This window comes from Solanum verrucosum, unplaced genomic scaffold (genome assembly GCF_900185275.1).
Source record: "Solanum verrucosum unplaced genomic scaffold, falcon-dt-bn FXZP01000268.1, whole genome shotgun sequence".
In the NCBI taxonomy this organism is placed as follows: Eukaryota; Viridiplantae; Streptophyta; class Magnoliopsida; order Solanales; family Solanaceae; genus Solanum; species Solanum verrucosum.
In genome coordinates, this window is record NW_026019957.1 from 100,669 (window position 1) to 119,882 (window position 19,214).

The following is a 19,214-nucleotide window of genomic DNA, read 5'->3' on the forward strand; positions in this document are numbered from 1 at the left end:
AGTCTTGAAATATGTTTTTAGGCCTAATTTCTATTGATCTTATTACAGATCATAGACCCAATTACGAGCCGTAATTTGGGCACGTAGAATGAACTTCATATACTCAAAATTTCAGTTCGGCTTCAATGTATAGGATCTAAGACCCGTAGATCAAACCGCAGACTGTACATGGCCTCGTAGAAGGTTTCCGACAGTTTTTAACTAGGTTTCTTTTGCCTTTTTCCACTATTCCTAAGTCTAAGCCACAACATTACGTATATCCATGAAGGGATTTTCATGCTCAAGACTCAGTTCCTACACTCTTAACTCCCTCAAACTCAAAAAGTACCGAAAGCAAGGCAGAAGCTAGGGTTTCAAGTCTTTCAAGCAAGTTCTTCGTGCATATCTCAATCTCTCTAGTATGTAAGGCTTCAATGAGGGTATTCATTCACTCTTATGCTTAAAGTATTTTGATTCTCAATAATTTCACAAGATTGATAGAATTAAAGCTAGGGTTTTATAAAATTATGATCTTTCTTTATTATTATACATTTTCATTGTTTCACCTTGGTTTAAAAACCTTATTGTAATGATTTAACATGATTTTTATGGTCATTCAAACCCTTATGACTTTTAACCATGAAATGATATGTATTTCAAACTAAATTCATATTATTCTAGATATGACTTTCAAGTTTAGTTTCACACATGATTCAAATAGATAGGGGATTTTCATACCTATGAGCATTATATTTTAAATGTTGCATATCTATTTCTAGTAATTAACTCTGAATCTTTTCAACAGATCACCTCAGCTTAAACTTCTTGAACTCATATGATTCTATATGTCTTCGGCGATGAGTTGAGTGCAGCAGTGAAGAAGTTCCCATTGTTGGAGGAACTGCACCTTTGCTACATCTCAATCACCAAAGAAGTCATTGAAACTATAGGCCGTTCTTGTCGTTCTTCAAAGTCGTCTAAGTTGTCTAACTTAAATGACTTTAAATAATGACAAGAATGGTTTATTGTTTCAATGGCTTCTTTGGGTATTGGGATGTAGCAAAGGTGAAGTTCTTCTAACAATGGGAACTTCTTGATCAGTGATGCACTCAACTTCTCGCTGAAGACATTATAGGAGCATATAAGTTTAAGACGTTTGAGCTAAGGTAATCTATTGAAAAGATTAAGAGTTAATTTACTAGAAATAGACACGCAACATTTAAAATATCCGCAGGGATGTGAACATACACAAGCACCAATCATGCAAGGAAAGAAGCAGTCTCTACTGAGCAGTAATAGTTACATCGATTAAGCAAATTTACATGATCGTTTGTTGTACATAATTCAGATGCATCATATAATTTATTTTTAGTTGTAGTAGTCATTTACATCAGATATTACATCAATGATACTACAGAAACTTGAGACGATAGAGATTATGACTGGGCACCGAACCGGAATTGGACCACCAGACCAGAATGAATTGGTACAAGATCGGACCGGGATGGTTTGACCGGGTTGTTGACCAGTATTGGGATGAATCGGACCGGAATTATCGCGATGGAAACTCGGTTCCGTCCCATCCCACTATATACCAGTATAGAACCGGAACAGACCGAAATGGAACGAGATGGGATAAACGGAACGACACATATAACTATTTCAAAATTTAAAAAAATTGAGTTATTTTGAATTACGAAAATATGAAGAAATTTTTTTTAAAGTTTTTCAGTTTATGTTATAAGTTTTCGAGATTTGAATCTTTTGAAGTTTATAAGTTATATGTTATAACTTATAACTTATAACTTGTAATTTAAATAACTTAAGTTTGTAATTTGTTAAATTTATAAATTTTAAAGTTTTTAGGTTTATATTATTTGAAGTTGATGAATTAAGTTTGTCATTTTAAAAAATTAAATAAAAAAAAGAACTGCTAATAAAAGTATAAAACAATGACAAAAATTAAAAAAACCAATCCAATTTCACGGACCGGACCAGATCAGATCGGAACCGAAATAAATCGGGATGAACCGGTACACCAGTACCAAATAATGATACCGTCTCGTTCCGAGTACCAATTCAATGTATTCCATGACGTCCCGATTACTACTGGACCGCAACAGTAATCGGAACGGTACCGGTACAACCCGATCTGATGCCCAGCCTTAATAGAGATACTGAAAAATGCAAATAAAGTGTGTACAACATGTTGGAGGATGCACAATCACCGTCAAGTTGTACATACACTTTATCTACATTCTTCAATATCCCTATCATCCCAAGTTTATGTAGTATCATTGAATATAAAGCATAGCGTAATAAATCATTTGTTTGGAGACTTACAAATTTTCTCTTTTCAGAAGCGAATCGTTTGCGGCAACCATGACTCAATTACCAATCTAGGAATCCTCACATGGAGAATGGATGCCCTAGTTCACAACCTAAATATCCTCAACTAGGTATATATGCAGAGAAACTCTCTAACCCTAGCCGCTCACTAGGAGATCTAGAGTGTGTCTTCCAACACCTATAATGGTGTTTATATAGACAATATTAGGGCGTAGGGTTAAATTAACTAATGGGCCAGCTCACATAGCTAGCTCCCGTATGGGTGCATTAGGCCCAAAAAATATTCTTATTTACACATACAATGCTCTGCTCCGTTATATAGCAATGTTAAATGAGTCATTTTATGAAGTTAATAGTAACATTAATGTCTCTCAATTATTGAAAACAAAATTGCAAAGACAAATAAAAAAGATTAATTTTTTCTATGATTTCCAACTATACAAACTTAGTAATGAATGATCAAACATAGTCTATAGTTATAAATGAGTACTTATTATTATCTCCAAAAACAAACACATACTAGAACAGGTAATATGCTTTTAAGGAAATTCAAGATTTTGATGTCATCAGGCAAAATGAGATAGTACTAATTAGTGTTGTGATCCAAATGATACCACCAAATAAGTGGTTAAACAATATCAAAGCTAATACATGTATTATTTTCTCTCATATACTTGACGTACCAAATAAGTGATTAAACAATATCAAAGCTATACAAAAAGCCAAAGAACAGATTAAGCTGAAAGTTCACTTTCTCTATTGCTATTTGTTGAGCCCTCTAATTTTTTCCATGGTCTAGTCAATAATATCAGTAGTGATAAGCCAGAAGTTTGGCAAGCTAGACCACATATCAAGCCAATCCATAAAACCTGCATCATATTTTTTTCAATAACAAAAACTTTCATCAAGTTTAAATCTTGAATTTGTCTACACGATGACACAAATAAAGCATATGACTGTACTTGAATTACCTGAGCATGTAGGCTGAACTTGAAAACAACGAAGACTGCTATTGGGATGCTGATGAAATAGAATGTTGCCAAGTCGATGCACATAGCATAACGCTCCCACCCACATCCTCTAACCACCCCTGATCAATCGAATGACAAGGTTATTAAGCTAATTTTGAATGTCAAAACTAATACATATATATCTCCGGATATTACATAGTAAAAATCTGACCTGATAAATTTCCTTGAGTGAATTCGAGTACAAAGGATATTAAAAGAAGAGGTACCATGGAGGCAAATTTGTTAATTTTCTCCACTCTATCACTAAAGAGGCCAGCCCAGGCAATATGATGATTCAATAGAGCCAAACAAAGTACATATACTAAAACAATAGTTTGCTTGAAAGCAACAGCCACAACATGTTTAGCTCCCTCAGGATTTCCAGCTGTTAATTCCTTTGCAACTCTGGTGCTGCATATATATAATGTAATACTTACATACATGATTTATAACGTAACACTCCCTCCGTTTCAATTTGTTTGTCTTACTTTGACTGACTATACGGAATTTAAGAAAGTAAATAAGACTTTTGAATCTTGTACTGGTCTTAAGCGAAAGATATGTATAATGTATCAAAGTAATCTTTAATCTTATGGTTTTAAACATTGTCATATGTGATGTTTAAATTAAAGACTTAGCAAATTAGGAAACATACTAAAAAGGAAAGTAAAATGACAAAATCAAACAGGGGGAGTAATTGTTACTCCTAGTACATTATATATGCATGTTAAGCCTGCTATCTTTTTGGTAACTTGTCATAGAGATATATCTTAAGAATATAACTATGTAAGTATTTATTCCTCCCGGACAATGTATAAAAGTCAAACTCATATTCGTGCATGGTAGATTACCTTACACCTACACTCAGACCGGAAAATAACATGTGGGCAATGGCTTGGGTATTTACACTGAAAAGTCGCAACCAAAAAAATTGTCAGCCTTGATGAATGTGAAGATGTGATTTATGGTCTAAAGCAAAGAAGCTTTTACCTCATTGCAATTATGGAAATCGATGTTTCCGGGTTTGGCATCAAACCAGCCAATAACACAAGAATCTCAAAAGCGCAGTACTCCAAACTGCGTATATACATGTACATCATTACCAACAACAGCATACCCAATGTAATCCCACAAGTAGAGTCAGGGGAGAGGGTAGAGTGTATGCAAACCTTACCATAGAACGAAATGAAGAGCAGTGCACAACATACAGAAGGAAAGAATAGTAATATGATCGAGCACTACGTACGTTACTCACCAGACCATGGCAGCAGAGGGCAAAGCCAATTTCAAGTTAGTAAGGATATGATGAAAATGAAATGGCTCGAATGAGAAAGCGTAATCCCATTTGATATGTTTGGAGAAAAACATGAATAGACCAAAGATGATGAGTTGAATCCAAATGGAAATAGATGTTGCTAATGATGCTCCTTTAAAACCAAGACCTGTCCAATGAACCAAAGCATAGGCAATAATAGCAACATGTATTACTAAAGATGCCATTGAAAACAAAAGTATAGGGTCTAAAATTGAGTGTGCCCTAAGAAATCTCATGACATTTTGCAAAAGACCATATCCATACAATCCAGGTATAAGAAACTTCAAAAACAGTCCTGCTTCTTTCGCAATTTCATGATCCTGATGAAATAATTGAATCAGAATTGTATCTGAATACCACCAGAGAAGAGCAATGGCGGTTGAAAAGAAGAATGATATGATACATGATGTCTGCAGCAAACATGACAGAAACAATATTGATAGAATAGAAACTACTCAATATAACAATTAATGGCGATGAAATCATTGACTGATTCGTTACTTCCTCCATATCTATTATCTTATTAAAACACCCGTTTAACGTACTCAAACACCCCTCCGTTTTTTCGCTGGAGTTAGTCATTGATGAGTTATCTCTGACTTTTAATGCGTCAAATTCTAGAGATTTCATCCTGTTGGGGGTGTTACTATTACCTAATACCATTTGGGATTTTGGTTTGTCTATTTGAAATAGCGGATCGGAAATACCTCATAATCTTTGGCTGCTGAAAAACAATTTTAAGGTGTTAATAAACTGTTTTTTTTTTAACAAAACTGACAAAATCACCCTTAAAAGTTTATTTCAAAAAATTATTGATATAGAAGTATCCTTGTAAAGAAAAGAGGGAGGTACATACAAACGAAGTAAAACTTGTGTTCCCATCTATGAAGACAGACAGGCGTCAGCATTAGTAGTATTTACAAAGTTACAGTTGAAATAGATAAAAGTGTGATACATAATTTTTACCCAATATAATCTTAAAAGTGCAGTACTAAGCAAAATACAAGGTCAAAAATATGGGCTTGGATACTCCCACAAACGATTTTTAATAGGACTGGTATACATATGAACAAAATTACAGCTTAATGGTGGATTCAAATTACAAGATAAAAAAATAAATTAGGCCAGAACAAAGTAGATTTCGCCCCAGAACCCTCAGCAACTCGGCCCTCACCTTAGGGGAGGCCAACCAAAAGCGAGGAACACCATCTGCGCATCGGAAGGACTATCGTATTTTCCAGCATAAATAAAAATTAACTTCAGGGACTGAAGACATGGACTGCACAGAAGGCTTGTTTTCAGCTCGCACTCACCAAATAAATGAAGAAATTCTCTACAAACTGATGATCTTGTTTATTCATCAGTTGGAGCTGGATTATTACACATTGAGCTTCTACTTCATCGATAAATTTTTCCAGCCACACGGATAGGGAACTCTGCTCTGTGCTATATAACTTATAATCTACACAACCAAACAAATGTGTCTGAGTTGGGCTTCAACTAGGATTAAAGAATTTAAAACTCTGGCAGTAGTAAACATCAAACAGAAACCTGAATATACACATTGTTAATACTTCACGGACATCTTTCGGTATCAAGATTCAGATTCTCTCCTGTCCCAATCTTCCCCCTGACTTGACATGGAATTTAGCCGCTGTTGCAACTGGCAGCAGTAGAAAATCATGTTAAGAAATGAGAACGCATCTCTGTGCTTTACTTCATATTCCCTTCAACTTTCTTCTTTTTTTTTTTTTTTTTTTTTTAATTTGTGGAGAGAAAAAACAGTTGCTGCTCCTATACCTGATAAAATTTAGTTTGTCGTATCTCTCTTATAGTTTCTTTCAAATTTTTCAATCCATTAGAAAAGTTAGATGACCTATATGCATTAAAAAAACCAATTAGGTATTCTACCTGCATGTATTTAAGCTTTTCAGTAGTTAATTCATCCGTCAAGCTACTCATCCTGCATAATTGACGTAACATCAGTTTAAGCAAAGGTCTGTATAAAAGAGAAGCATGACAGCAAAGTTGATCTGAGTCCACAGCTAGCTCACCTAGCTTGAAGCTCAGATATTTTGACCAGCAGCATGCGCTCCCTCTCAGAAACAGATGCATCAACCTGCAAAATAGGTGAAACTCTGAAATCTTGACGAAAATGAATGTGAAACGCCGAAAACAGACGGTTTAATAACTGGAATGTTTAGGTCGTATCTAAGTAATAAGTATAGAGCTATACACAATGAAATACTTCAAAAGTACTTAAAATGAATACTTCAAGGCATTAAAGTTCATACAAAGTTGTCAGCAGCAGTTACCTAATAAGTCAGTTACTTTGCTAGTTGCTTATGGAGTGAAGGCTAAATAAAAATCAGGTAAAAGATAAAACCAAACACCTACTGATAGAATCTATAGAGTAATAGGTCACAGAGGTATCACAACTAAGAGGGGAAAGAAATGCCCCAATAAGTTTGGATAATGGAACACCCACCTGTCAAATGATACATTATACTATGTACTGCAATGCATTGTCATTACTAATAAAAATGTCTTCTCTTCTCTGTCATTTCTAATAATGACGGTCTAACACATGAAGTTCATTTGTGAGTGGTATGAATTTCACTAAAAGAAACTTGACATATGACAAGCAGACTTTTAATAAGTTGAGCCAAATTTATAATCAATAAAATGGTAAACAGATTATCCAATAATCCAAAGTTTTATCTTCCTTGTTTAACCAGCAATTTAGATATCATTGAAGGAAATCAGAGCACTATATCTGGTTGCAAACATCTAGATGGGTTTAGGATGCAAAAGAAATATTTTTAAAGGGTAAAGATAAAAAATGGGTAAAACAACTCTAATAAAATGAAAGGGGCGGGAAAGATAGTACAGGTTGCACCTGACCAAGTATCAGGCAGTTCGTTGCCTTGAATAGTATACATCGCGAGTACAAGGAAATTCATCCAAATAATTTAGGAGCGCATGATCCTTGGGTATATTCATAGGAGTATAGTTTAAAAGCATGAGATAAGACATCCATAGTTCATTATACAAGAAAACAAAGTTTTTAGCTATAGAACTAACTACTGGATAGTGCTTGGGCATATAGTTTCTACAGACTCTTCCGAAAAAGCATATTGTAAAATGCTGACATATGTACTTACACTTCCATTATTCTCTGCAACACACTGTGAAGATGACTTTCCATGTTGCGGAGCTGAGATAAACCAAGAAATTCAAAGAATTGAAGAAACCATATTACCATTAGAACACGTGTTCTCTACACAATAAGACTAGACATATCTTTAGATGGTTACTCACCATCTCCTGCCTCAGGTGGTTGCAAGCTACTCAACAGATTCACAATTAGATCCTAGTAATAGAAAACAGTAGAAATAAAAAGAGATCTCTGTTCAATAAGTAGAAATAAGGAGACTATTAAAAAAAGGGACAAGGGACTTCTTATTCTTCTGCTCTTTTATTAGGAAAGGAAGGCATACTGAGGAAGTAGTCTTATATTCCTACCATAAACTTGAAACGTTACCTGTTGGATTGAAGTCTGTTGAAAAAGATTTTGTAGGTGAGGCATCAGAACTGAGGCAGGAATATTATCAAGGCCAAGCTCTTTTGGTATTCGACTGGGAGGCTGAAAATTGATGAGCAATATCCTACCATTAGATCCATTAATTTTTCTTCTTCTATTTTGTTTTAACTTGTTTAAGAAAAATGGAGTTCCGATATGGGGAAGGGAAGTTTTTTATTTTCTCATATCACTTAGCCGTGGATTTTAAAGAAAGGACCAATTCACAAACCATCAGTTTAGATTCCATTATCCAGTCTCCAACACTAGCAGTCTTCCTCAATTGTGACCCCTGGAGATCACATGGATCTTATGTCAAAGACAGTACAGGATGTAGATTGTCTTATGTTAAAATATATAAGGCAACACTACACAGCTTACATGAGAAAATTGCAGAGGAACTATTACATATTGTTTTAACAGAAATGGCATACCTTTACAAGATCTACATTTTCTGATGTCACAGAAAACCTCCCTTTTATTTGAACCAAGTTGGCCGTGGACTTGTCATCTGAAGAATCTTTGAATCCTGGAGAGAAAATAATAAATATTAGCATAAAGCAAAGTCCAGCTTCAGTTGACATGTGACTGGACAAAGACTATCCCTACAGTACACAATAAAACAATTTTAGGAAAAAAACTTGTGTGGAATGCATTAATACCCCCAGATGAGTTAATTGGGGCTGATTTACTATTTGCTGAAGCTCGGTTTGGAAGCATTAGAGGTCCACTAAAGCTGGGTGCCCTTCGTACTTGATGAGCTTTTTCTGCTTGTTGGTTTTCAATCTTACTTCTGTTGCAGAAGCACAAGTTACATGAGGCAAAGTTCTCATTTAGATAACATGTAGCAAAAGTGCAAAAAAAGCATCTAAAATTAACAATTTATAATACTTCGCTATGCACAAACTGACAAACCAATGAGTAAACACAACAGACAACATCCTATTGAACTAATCCCTAGTCTCAAGTTAGCCTCATTAAGAAGCTACCAAAGCGCTAAACATAGACTGAGAGAATTCTTTATCTGTTGGTATTCTTTTTGTTTCTTCAAAATAAATGGAGTAATAATCTGATAAAGAAATGGGTAACTGACAAGAAAGATGGTAAAAAGACCAATTTCGAGCTTATGGTTCGGAAAGCTTCAGGCACAAGGTAATTTTGATAAATTTCTTTCGGCATAACAACTGATTACATGAACTGATAGAAACCACTCTTTGCTCCAGAATCATCAGATTCAAAATTGTGTTGGTGAAACACATGATACAGTCGATTAAACAAACAGTATAAGTAAGACCTTTCGAAGTTGGCAGATCTTTCTGATGCCGAATGACTTAGCTCAACACCTGGCATAAGTGGTCCACTCTGACTTCGACAAGTTTTTGCTGTTTGACATTTACTTTTGGCTTGCACTGCGTCTTTGTCTGAGGTAAGGGGTGGCAGCTCTGTTTTTGATGAATTCTTCTTCAGTCCACCTTCCTCCTGATGGTCCGAATCCAGTTTAATACATTCCAAGTCTTCTCCCTTCTTTCTCTGGCATTCAGCTAATGTCACTTCACCAACACTTCCTTGCTCACTGGAAACAGAAATAAATCAATAAAAATTTATTGACATGACAATACTGATGATGATATATAAAATAATGGTAGTGTTTCTCATATGATACCCAATCTATCATATTTGATGTTGATGACAAAACCTTTTTTATATTTTCTCCTGGAGACAGATATACTTATGCTACCTTTGAGAAAATTGATTATTGTCAACAGTAGAAGATATGAACCCCTAGAACAAACATTTAGAGAAAACACACATCATTTATGGGTTCTCACTTTATTAAGCTTAAATAACTCGAGTTCATTAATACTTGACGTTCAAACCATGATCAGATTTCCTCACTGCTAATTAATGCTACAAAAACATCAGAAATTAACTTGGTATTTCTTCTCTGATCCGTAAATCACAAGTGACTGACTCGTAGTTCACTTTGTTAATCTTAAAAAACTCAAGCTCATTTATACTTGACGTTCAAACCATGATCAGATTTCCTCATTTCTAATTAACCCTACAAAAATTTCAGGAACTAAGGCTGATTCATAATTCTTTTTCCCGGCCTAACTGGGTAACATGGAATAGATACAAGGGTACTTTCTACAGTCGCTGAAAAGAAATAGTTTCATATATACCTGGAAATGATATCTTGTTTTAAGGATGATTTTCCAGCATTTAGAGCAGAAACTGAATTCTCCTGCAAATATACAAACATTCTCATGCCCGGAGATACTAGGAGCAAAATTAGATTTTTTAAAATCCAAGGATGTATTATTATTTATTGCAGATGAATAACTTGAGAATATAGCTCAAAAGTTTTTTTTATTACAAGATAAAAAATAATAATCTCAAAACTGCATAAAAATAACATTGCTTAGGACCTTGTAGTTCATATAAAATTTTATGCTTTCATCCTCTTCCCTAATCTCAGGTATTTCATCATCATCTTGCACCTGCCACAGTGAAAGTGAAGTCGGCCTTTTTTGAGTTCAGGAAAAACACAAAGAACAAGTTGAAATTATCTTTATCACTTTATAGATGCATTTTCACGTACATACCATTGAAGCTTGAAACTTCAAATCCTCCAGATCAAAGTTCCAGGCACTAACACCTCGTTGGTATTCACTCTGACAAGAGCATACAAGATTTTAGAACAGAACAAATATCAAAGGAGTCAACCATCCTGTTTATATTCAATTTTAGGAGCCACTGGTAGAGAAATTATAAGCTAAAATTGCTAGTAGACAGAAGCAAACCACCCCAAAAGGAAAATTTCTTTGCTAATTATGTCAAGGATCGCCCCAAGCTTAGGCAGAATATGTGTATGCAAACATTTCAGCCAAGAACATATAACAAAAGAACAGAAATTAAGCTTCAGACAACAAATATATGCAGGGCACTGAAGAGTGCCTTTCTCAGCCTTTTTGGCTAAAATCAAGTGTAGTATAAACACAAGAAACTGAAGATGGTCTAGCTTAAAAGGCAGAAAAGTACCAAAAGAAAAGCTTCAACAGAGCTTTACAAAGAGAGCAGCATAGTAGCAGATCTCCCCTTTTTGGGATGTTGAGAACAACATGACACAACATAATGCCATCAATCAACAATTGCCTGAAACAGTTCCACAGGAAAAATAAATTGCTTCAAACCTGTGATATTGCTTCTTGCTCGGATGAAGGCATTTTCTTCGAGGCTAGTTGTGCAGCATCTTTAAGCTGCAGTAGTTTCGTCAAGGAAAAGTTAAACGATGCTAAGCAGGAAAAAATCATAGAACAGACCTATTATGAGATACCTGGAGCATTTTTACTCGACTCCCTAGTGATGGTAAGTCGGCAAACAGTTTCTTTACAGAAAGCTCTGGAGGCTTAACTTTTTTGAAAAAAATGTGCTTCAACAATTTTTCAGCAGTTGGCCTTTTAGTTTGATCTTTCACCAAGCACATGGCAACCATTTCCTTGAAAGACTGTTAAAGAATCAAAAAGTTTTGGATTTCATACATGAAAAGAACAAAAGCATTGAACCATACTCTAGAGCAAGATCATCAAAATATATCCAGCATCTAAATCAACCAGTGCAAACTAAAAAGACTACCTTTGAGAATTTCTTATCACGGTCATAATCAAGTCCAGGAGGAGCACTGTTTATGGTCATCAGCAGAACCTATCACAGGAGAACCAAGGTCTCTAAGTTCAGTTAACACATATTCATGCATATCGCTAAATTATTTATTTGAAATTGATAACAACTTGTATTAACAGTAAAACTCAGCTACAAAAGAGGCTGAGTTGTGATCTTTACAAACAAAAGTATAAGGGGGCATCTAACAAAAAACTTGCACCTTCCACCCCAAAAAAAGCTTACACTTTTCCTATTAAATGTACCAGTTCTCCTATCTTCCCCCACATGTTTCTTTACACCAAAAATAGATGAGACTAAGACAATTCATCCTGATTTTCTGAATAGGACTGCTAGTGTGCTCAAAATAGTTCCTTTCCTTCCATATTATCCACCATATAGCTAAATTATTATTCTTGAACACTCTTGAAAATGACTATATACCTTCATTGGAGGGTACTTCGAAAATGGTGCATGACCATGAGCCAGCTCTAAGGCAGTTATTCCAAATGACCAAATGTCAGCCCTGTAGATGGATGATGAAAAAATCATGCCTCTCAAAAATTAAAGCAGTCCTTCTGGTAACTATCAGAAATGCTCTGAAACCATAAATAGATAAATACTTTGGTAGACATATCCACACAAATGTTTTACTTGGTCGAACAAAATGTATATTTTAATCAAAGTTCAATATCACATCTTAACAAGGTATGCAAACGTGTGTGGTGCGCCAAGTTTATACAGTGACAAGAAAACTCACTTGAAATCATATCCAGTTCCAGGCTGCAAAACTTCTGGTGCCATCCTACAGACTCAGTTGAAACAACAATGAGAAAAACAAAAGACATTCAAAGAAACAAAGATGGACGGAGAATCAATCAGTAAGATGCTTATACACTCACCAGCACGGAGTTCCTGTAAAGGTATTCCTAGAGCGCTGCCTGTCACCACTGTCAAACATGCATGCAGAGACACCAAAGTCAGCGAGCTTTACTACCCCATTAGTGTCCAGCAATATATTCCCAGCCTGGAGTGACACCAAATGTCAGAAAACAAGCACAAATATCACCAGTTGAGGAATCAGCATCAGGAGGAAACATTAGTTATAATAAAAACCTTAACATCTCGATGAATGTGCCCATGTGAATGGAGATATTCCAAAGCCTTGAGAGTTTCTTTCAAGATAGAACCAATAACAGCCTCCTCAAATCCATCTGGATATGATATCTTCATGAGGTGCAGACAAGAACCTTCAGCCATGAAGGGCATCACCACCCAAAGGTAGTGATCAACAACGAATGAACAAAATGCTTTTATTAAATTTGGATGGCCAATTAAACTCATTGTTTGAGCTTCTCTACGAATATCATCCTGCGAAAAAGTATAATTTGTCTTCAAAAAAACATATAGAAACAAGACTGTACACAAATAAAATTGTAATTTTACAAGATTGCTTTAACATGACACCTTAACTACAAACCATAAGAAGTCTTCCTTTGCAGTGTTTACTCAAAAAGGCAAAATGGTGTGTTTTCCAAAATTGGTTTTTCAGTCAGTAAATGAAAAGCAAAAAGGGTGTGCAAAAACAAAGAACCAAAAGTCAATGAAAAGTATAATGCCTCAACTTATAGAAAATTTGACAATCTTCTCTTTCCTTTTGGTAGGGGGAGGGGATCAAGAATCGAGAGGCACAAATGTGGCTGTTGTTGTGTCATGGAATGCAAAAGTTTAAAATTAAATACCACATATATCAAGCCTATTTCTTAAGATGATGGAAAGGAAATCTTCATATGAAAGTATACATCAAACCAGTCTCATTAGAACTTTTTATCTGCAGTTGTAAGTAGAAGTTGCAATTTGGCAAGCTTCTTTTTAACTTTAAATTAATAAACTTGTAAAAAAGGTTAGTTAGCCCAGTTGGAGTTAGTTTCCAGATTCTGTCTTTAAGATAGAGGTTTGAAAGCATTGTCCAACTAAGATAACCAACAACTCCAATATTTTTCATAAACACAGAAGTACTCTGTAACACGCACATATCCAACCTTCCCCACCCAAAACAAGAAAAGAATAAGAGAAATCATGGATCAAGTTAATGCATACATATAAACAGTGATACCACCAACAGAAATTTTGCAGGAAACTACTGTCCAAGTGTAACAAGGGCATACCCTTTTTGGCCCTTTCGTACCAAGCAATAGCTTGAAGTGTCACATGGAGGAGGTCCAACTGTAGTTCCATTATTGAGTATGGATAAGAGTCCAAATGTGAACATCGAAAGTAGCGTAGATAGAATCAAACTAGAAATATATAATAAAGAGGATCAAGTATATTTTTCTTTTCTTGAAATTGTAAGTATTACTACAAACATAATAGCACACAGATTTTGCCTGAATACATCCCAAGAAAACAAAGTAAACCCTGACTATCTATGTAAAGAACCTACAAACTGTAACATGAAAAAAAGAATTAAGTATTCATGTAATGATATTGTGAAGTTGAAACTGGAAAATGGATTTTGCAGATATTTTAACCCGACAGATACCTTAAGTTTATGAGGATACTTGGTCCAACTGATTTAAACTCCCGAATGGATTATTTAGAACTAATGCAAATGTCATCTCTTCCATGCATCCAAGCTAAATAAAAATCACGAGCAGGCCCAATTTTATTTTTTTCCTCAATGGTGGTATATTTTATTACAGATAGACTCAATAAAATTTATTGGGAGGGATTCTCTTGGTTGGATTTTTTTTTTTTATGTGTGACTAGTGCTAAAATTGGAGGACAAAATGAAGCTGGTGAAGATCTCTATGTGATCATTTTTAACCTAATCATGTCAAAACATGGGAATTTCTGTTATTTATAATGACATTATATAGCACGGGATTCTTTATTGAAGATGTCAATTCTATAGCTAACTTCTATAATGCTTGAAAATTTCAGCCTTGAAGACAAAAGGCTAATTCCAAAGAGCTTATTGTCTAAGACATCTTTACAGAAAGAAAAAACAAATTGTATTACACAAGAGGTTTCATTGAAGATTATAGTTTTCTTTCCAAGTGCCCTCGAAGATAACATAGATAACATTGGAGATTAAAATTAATGTTACTCAGATAGGCATAGTAAACCTGAATCTTCCAAAGGATTTCAAGAGAAAAATAGATAACATCAATAGCAGCTCCAACCACTTCAGATATGAACTAGTTAAATAAACTATCTTTCAAAATATGTCGTATTGCCCCAAAAGTTGTGGTTGTAGTACATTTTGTATACTATTCCCAAAGCAGATCTATGCCAGCACATGAGTTAATACGAAAACTACACCCACGCAAATTTCATGATTCAACTAACAGTTTGCACTTGGAACTCTTTAGGAAATGAAGCTTGTTACTTACGCACTTGCAAACTATAAAAATGACACACTACAAAGTTGATCCCCTTTTCTAGCAAAAGCTAAGAAGCAAACCATAATTCAATACTGAAAACTTCTAGCCCTCATTTCCCCCAAATCAAAAAAGAACAAAGCCTTCATTCAACTCACTGATCTCAATACACCAAGTTGCAACCCAATCCACTCCTAAATACTTATCCGTATCTACACAAAATCATATAGCAAAACATCAACTAAATGAAAACCAATTCAGAGGCAGATCCACCATACAGAGACTCGATTACTTTCTGAATTTTTTCTATTTTAGATGATCCGAGCTTCGACGAGTGAGATCAATTCTACCTACTGTAAAGTATTACATCCACCTCGAAGTCAAATCAAGTCACATTCAAACTCATTTCAACATACTTCAACAACATAATCACATCTAATTTTTTGTTTAATAACCTCAAAATCCACTGTTTAAAGAGATAAGAACAAACCAGATTGCTGTTACAGCGATCGAGATCCAAGCACTTGACTGCTACAACTTCATTAGAAGGTATATAGATCGTTCTATACACGGTTGCACTTGCTCCATATCCAACTTCTTCTAGAAGCTTGTAATCGCTCGGATTGACCGAGTAACTTTTCGGACCGCCGGACATCGGTAAACCAGGAAACTCTGATCGGAAAACCAGTTAGAGTTCTCTCACTTGATGAACTGTTTTGTAAACGAAATTATTAGCTTTGGTTCGATATTATTCAGAAATAATATTTATTTCAATTTTTACGTATTATCGGTTGACAGCCATGGAAGCGGAGGAAGGCGTACGGGTTATGGGTTATTGGGTCGGATCGGACTTTTTACTGCATGTGTGCTGACGTGGAGAACCGTACGATGGGTACAGTACGAATACGGGTATGGAGTACTGGTGATGACGTGGCGACCCGTGCTGAGGGTACAAATACGAATACGGATCCGGGTACTTATGCTAACGTGGAGACATGCATTTTAGCGTGTGATGATTGATTATGACTCTGGATATTGTTTTGTCCAAGAAAAAATAGATAAATTTTTTATTTTTTTTTAGTGACACTCCACCAAAAGCTGTCAATATTTTTAAAAAAAGTTTCTTGTTGATAGATATTTTTTATATAAAAAAAAAAATTGTTATTCATGTCTTTTACAGAAAAAAAGACATTAATTTACTAAATCTATCTATTTAAAGAACAAATAGAATTTATATGTTCTATAATTTCAAAAGATTTGACATAAATCTGACATAGTGATGAAATGATTAAGATTCCTTTTTAGGAATAGAAAAAAAATGTTGGGAGCATCACTATCAAAATTGGGTTTATATTATCCAATTCAAATTTAATCACTATTAAAATTGGGTTTACAGTATCCAATTCAAATTTAATCAAATTTTAATATAAATATTGAATTGAGTGAAATATCAGGAAGGCTTTTCCTTTGACCAATTGAAGTCATAAAGAAGCTTACGAATAATGTCTAACAAGATGTGTCTTAGACACATATTTTTATTACTCCCTCTGTCCGTAATTACTTGTTTATTTTTAAATTGACATACATATTAAGAAAATAATTATTGATATAGTGAGTTTACCCTTTTACCCCTATTAATTATAAAGTGGTGAATTAAAAACTTAAGATTTTTAAAAAGTTCTACTTTTTCAAAGTAACTAATTGAGGGTATAGTAGGTAAAAAAAATTGTCATTTTTTTATTTGTCAAAATGGACAAGTAATTAGGGACAACTAAAAAAGGAAAAGTAGACAAGTAATTAGGGACAAAGGGAATATTATTATGGAAAAATCACACCATATACACATTTAAGATACAATATTACGGGTCATGGTGTTCACGGTTTGGATAAAAACCGATCCAAACCGAAAAATCGAACCAAATCGATAAAATAAAACCAATTTTATTTTGGTTTGGTTTTAGATTTTTGAAAACCGATAGTATTTGGTTTGGTTATGGTTTTATTCGAAAAAACCGATGAAATAACCGAACCAATCCGATGAATTATATACATATATTTTATTAATATAAATACTTAATATATTATTTTTATAAACAATTTTAAAGATCTTATACATATTTTCATTAAAATTCTTTATAATTTACTTATTGAAAGCAAAAATGCCCAAGATGAAACATTTATCTTATTGATTTCATGTATATAAGTGTCTATGACAATTCTTCGTGGGACTGAAAATGTTATTGTCTCTTCCTTCTAGGCCAATATAGTGAATTTTAAAGCTTTATTGATAGTAAAATTTAGTGATCGAAAGTTTAGTAATTTAAGTCATTCTAACTATTTTTCATTTTGAATGGATTGTTGTCACTTTTTTCACATTTTGAATGAATTATTTCTTTTATTTTTGTGTATGGTTAATAACCGAACCAAACCAAACCGAAACCGATAAATGTATATTATATTTGGTTTGGTTTGGTTTTGATAATTTTAAAACTGATTAAGTTGATTTGGTTTCGGTTTTGACCAATAACCGATCCAAACCGACCCGTGAACACCCCTAATTACGGGTTTTAAACATACTCTTAAAAAATTCTTACTTATAACAGTTTATTTACGGGTTATAACATATCAATTAAATTTAACTTTATTTAAAAATCAATTACAATTTAATTTAATAAATGATTAATCTCTTTATATTTTTATATTATTAATTATTAATAGTTAATTAATTTAATTGCAGTTCCTTTTTTAAAATCGAAATTATCAGTTACACGGATTTAGGGATTTACATTGATTAGAGTTCTTTGATTGCCGTTACACTCCAAACCTCTCATACGTCAATCCCCTCCCCCCCCCCCCACGCCTATCCAATACTACACGCCACGACCCCACTACCCCACATTCACAATCGTCCCTCCCATCTTTCTCACTACCCTACATTCACAATCGTCCCTCCCAACTTCACAATCGTCCCTCTCGTTACTATTCTCATCATCATGATGTCGAAGAAAACGATTGTAACACCTCGAAAGGGTCCTAGATTAGTTGAAGGAACTTCTACGGATGAAGTTCATACTCCAACTTTCAACTTATTGACTCAAACTCCGCCGCCAAAAAATGTTGAAACTCCGGCAAATGGTGGTTCCTCTCAGTTGAAGGATCAAAATGAGAAAAAAAAAATGAAGCAAAGAAAAGGGTTTGTCCGGCAAATCAAAAGGGAAAGAAAAGGAAGGGGAAAATTGTAGAAACCCCTTCTGATTCTGATAACAGACAATATTACGGGTTTTAAATATACTCTTAAATTTTTTTTACTTATAACAGTTTGTCTACGGGTTATAACATATCAATTAAATTTAACTTTATTTAAAAATCAATTATAATTTAATTTAACAAATGATTAATCTCTTTATATTTTTATATTATTAATTATTAATAGTTAATTAATTTGATTGCAGTTCCTTTTTTAAAATCGAAATTATCAGTTACACGAATTTAGGGATTTACATTGATTAGAGTTCCTTGATTACCGTTACACTCCAAACCTCTCATATGTTAATCCCACCCCCACCCCCACCCCCCACGCCTATCCAATACTACACGCCACCACCTCACTACCCTACATTCACAATCATCCCTCCCATCTTTCTCACCACCTCACTACCCCACATTCACAATCGTCCCTCCCATCTTTCTCACCACCCCAACTTCACAATCGTCCCTCTCGTTACGATTCTCATCATCATCATGTCGAAATCCTAAACCCTAAACCCTAATCAATAGTGAATACATTGCCATACCAATATCATTCCATTTACAATACCAAATTCACTCCTACCTATACAATATTTCATATTATAATTTTAATCTGCATACCGAATCCATCTCATTATTATTATCAGATTGACTAAAGAAATACATATTTCATAACAATGTTACAACAA

General features: G+C 34.4%; 1 protein-coding gene and 1 pseudogene across 2 annotated transcripts; both read right to left on the reverse strand.

The window, feature by feature from the left end:
• Positions 1-2,980: 2,980 nt before the first annotated feature.
• LOC125814713 (protein DETOXIFICATION 18-like) lies at positions 2,981-5,316 on the reverse strand (annotated as a pseudogene).
• Positions 5,317-5,928: 612 nt separating this feature from the next.
• On the reverse strand, positions 5,929-16,039 carry LOC125814527 (serine/threonine-protein kinase BLUS1-like). 2 transcript variants are annotated; one of them, XM_049493981.1, is made up of 22 exons: positions 15,767-16,039; positions 13,010-13,264; positions 12,796-12,920; positions 12,654-12,698; positions 12,338-12,419; positions 11,870-11,938; positions 11,571-11,741; positions 11,428-11,493; positions 10,840-10,908; positions 10,663-10,734; positions 10,417-10,478; positions 9,528-9,806; positions 8,896-9,026; positions 8,668-8,762; positions 8,466-8,525; positions 8,198-8,299; positions 7,975-8,026; positions 7,818-7,870; positions 6,708-6,772; positions 6,565-6,616; positions 6,205-6,316; positions 5,929-6,115 (listed from the first exon to the last, which is right to left on the reverse strand). In XM_049493981.1, exons 1-21 carry the CDS (start codon positions 15,929-15,931, stop codon positions 6,248-6,250), a joined length of 2,139 nt encoding a protein of 712 aa, XP_049349938.1. In that variant the 5' UTR covers positions 15,932-16,039; the 3' UTR covers positions 5,929-6,115; positions 6,205-6,247. The 2 variants fall into 2 exon arrangements, with proteins under 2 accessions (XP_049349938.1, XP_049349937.1); XM_049493980.1 differs by having other exon boundaries at positions 5,929-6,316.
• Between the last annotated feature and the right edge of the window lie 3,175 nt (positions 16,040-19,214).

Coding starts and splice junctions, on each gene's coding strand:
- LOC125814527 (XM_049493981.1), bottom strand. CDS start 15,931: ATGTCCGGCGGTCCGAAAAGTTACTCGGTCAATCCGAGCGATTACAAG. Junction 10,479..10,662: donor AATTTTATATGAACTACAAG/GTCCTAAGCAAT, acceptor GTATATTTGCAG/GAGAATTCAGTTTCTGCTCT. Junction 8,526..8,667: donor AAAATGTAGATCTTGTAAAG/GTATGCCATTTC, acceptor TGTGATCTCCAG/GGGTCACAATTGAGGAAGAC.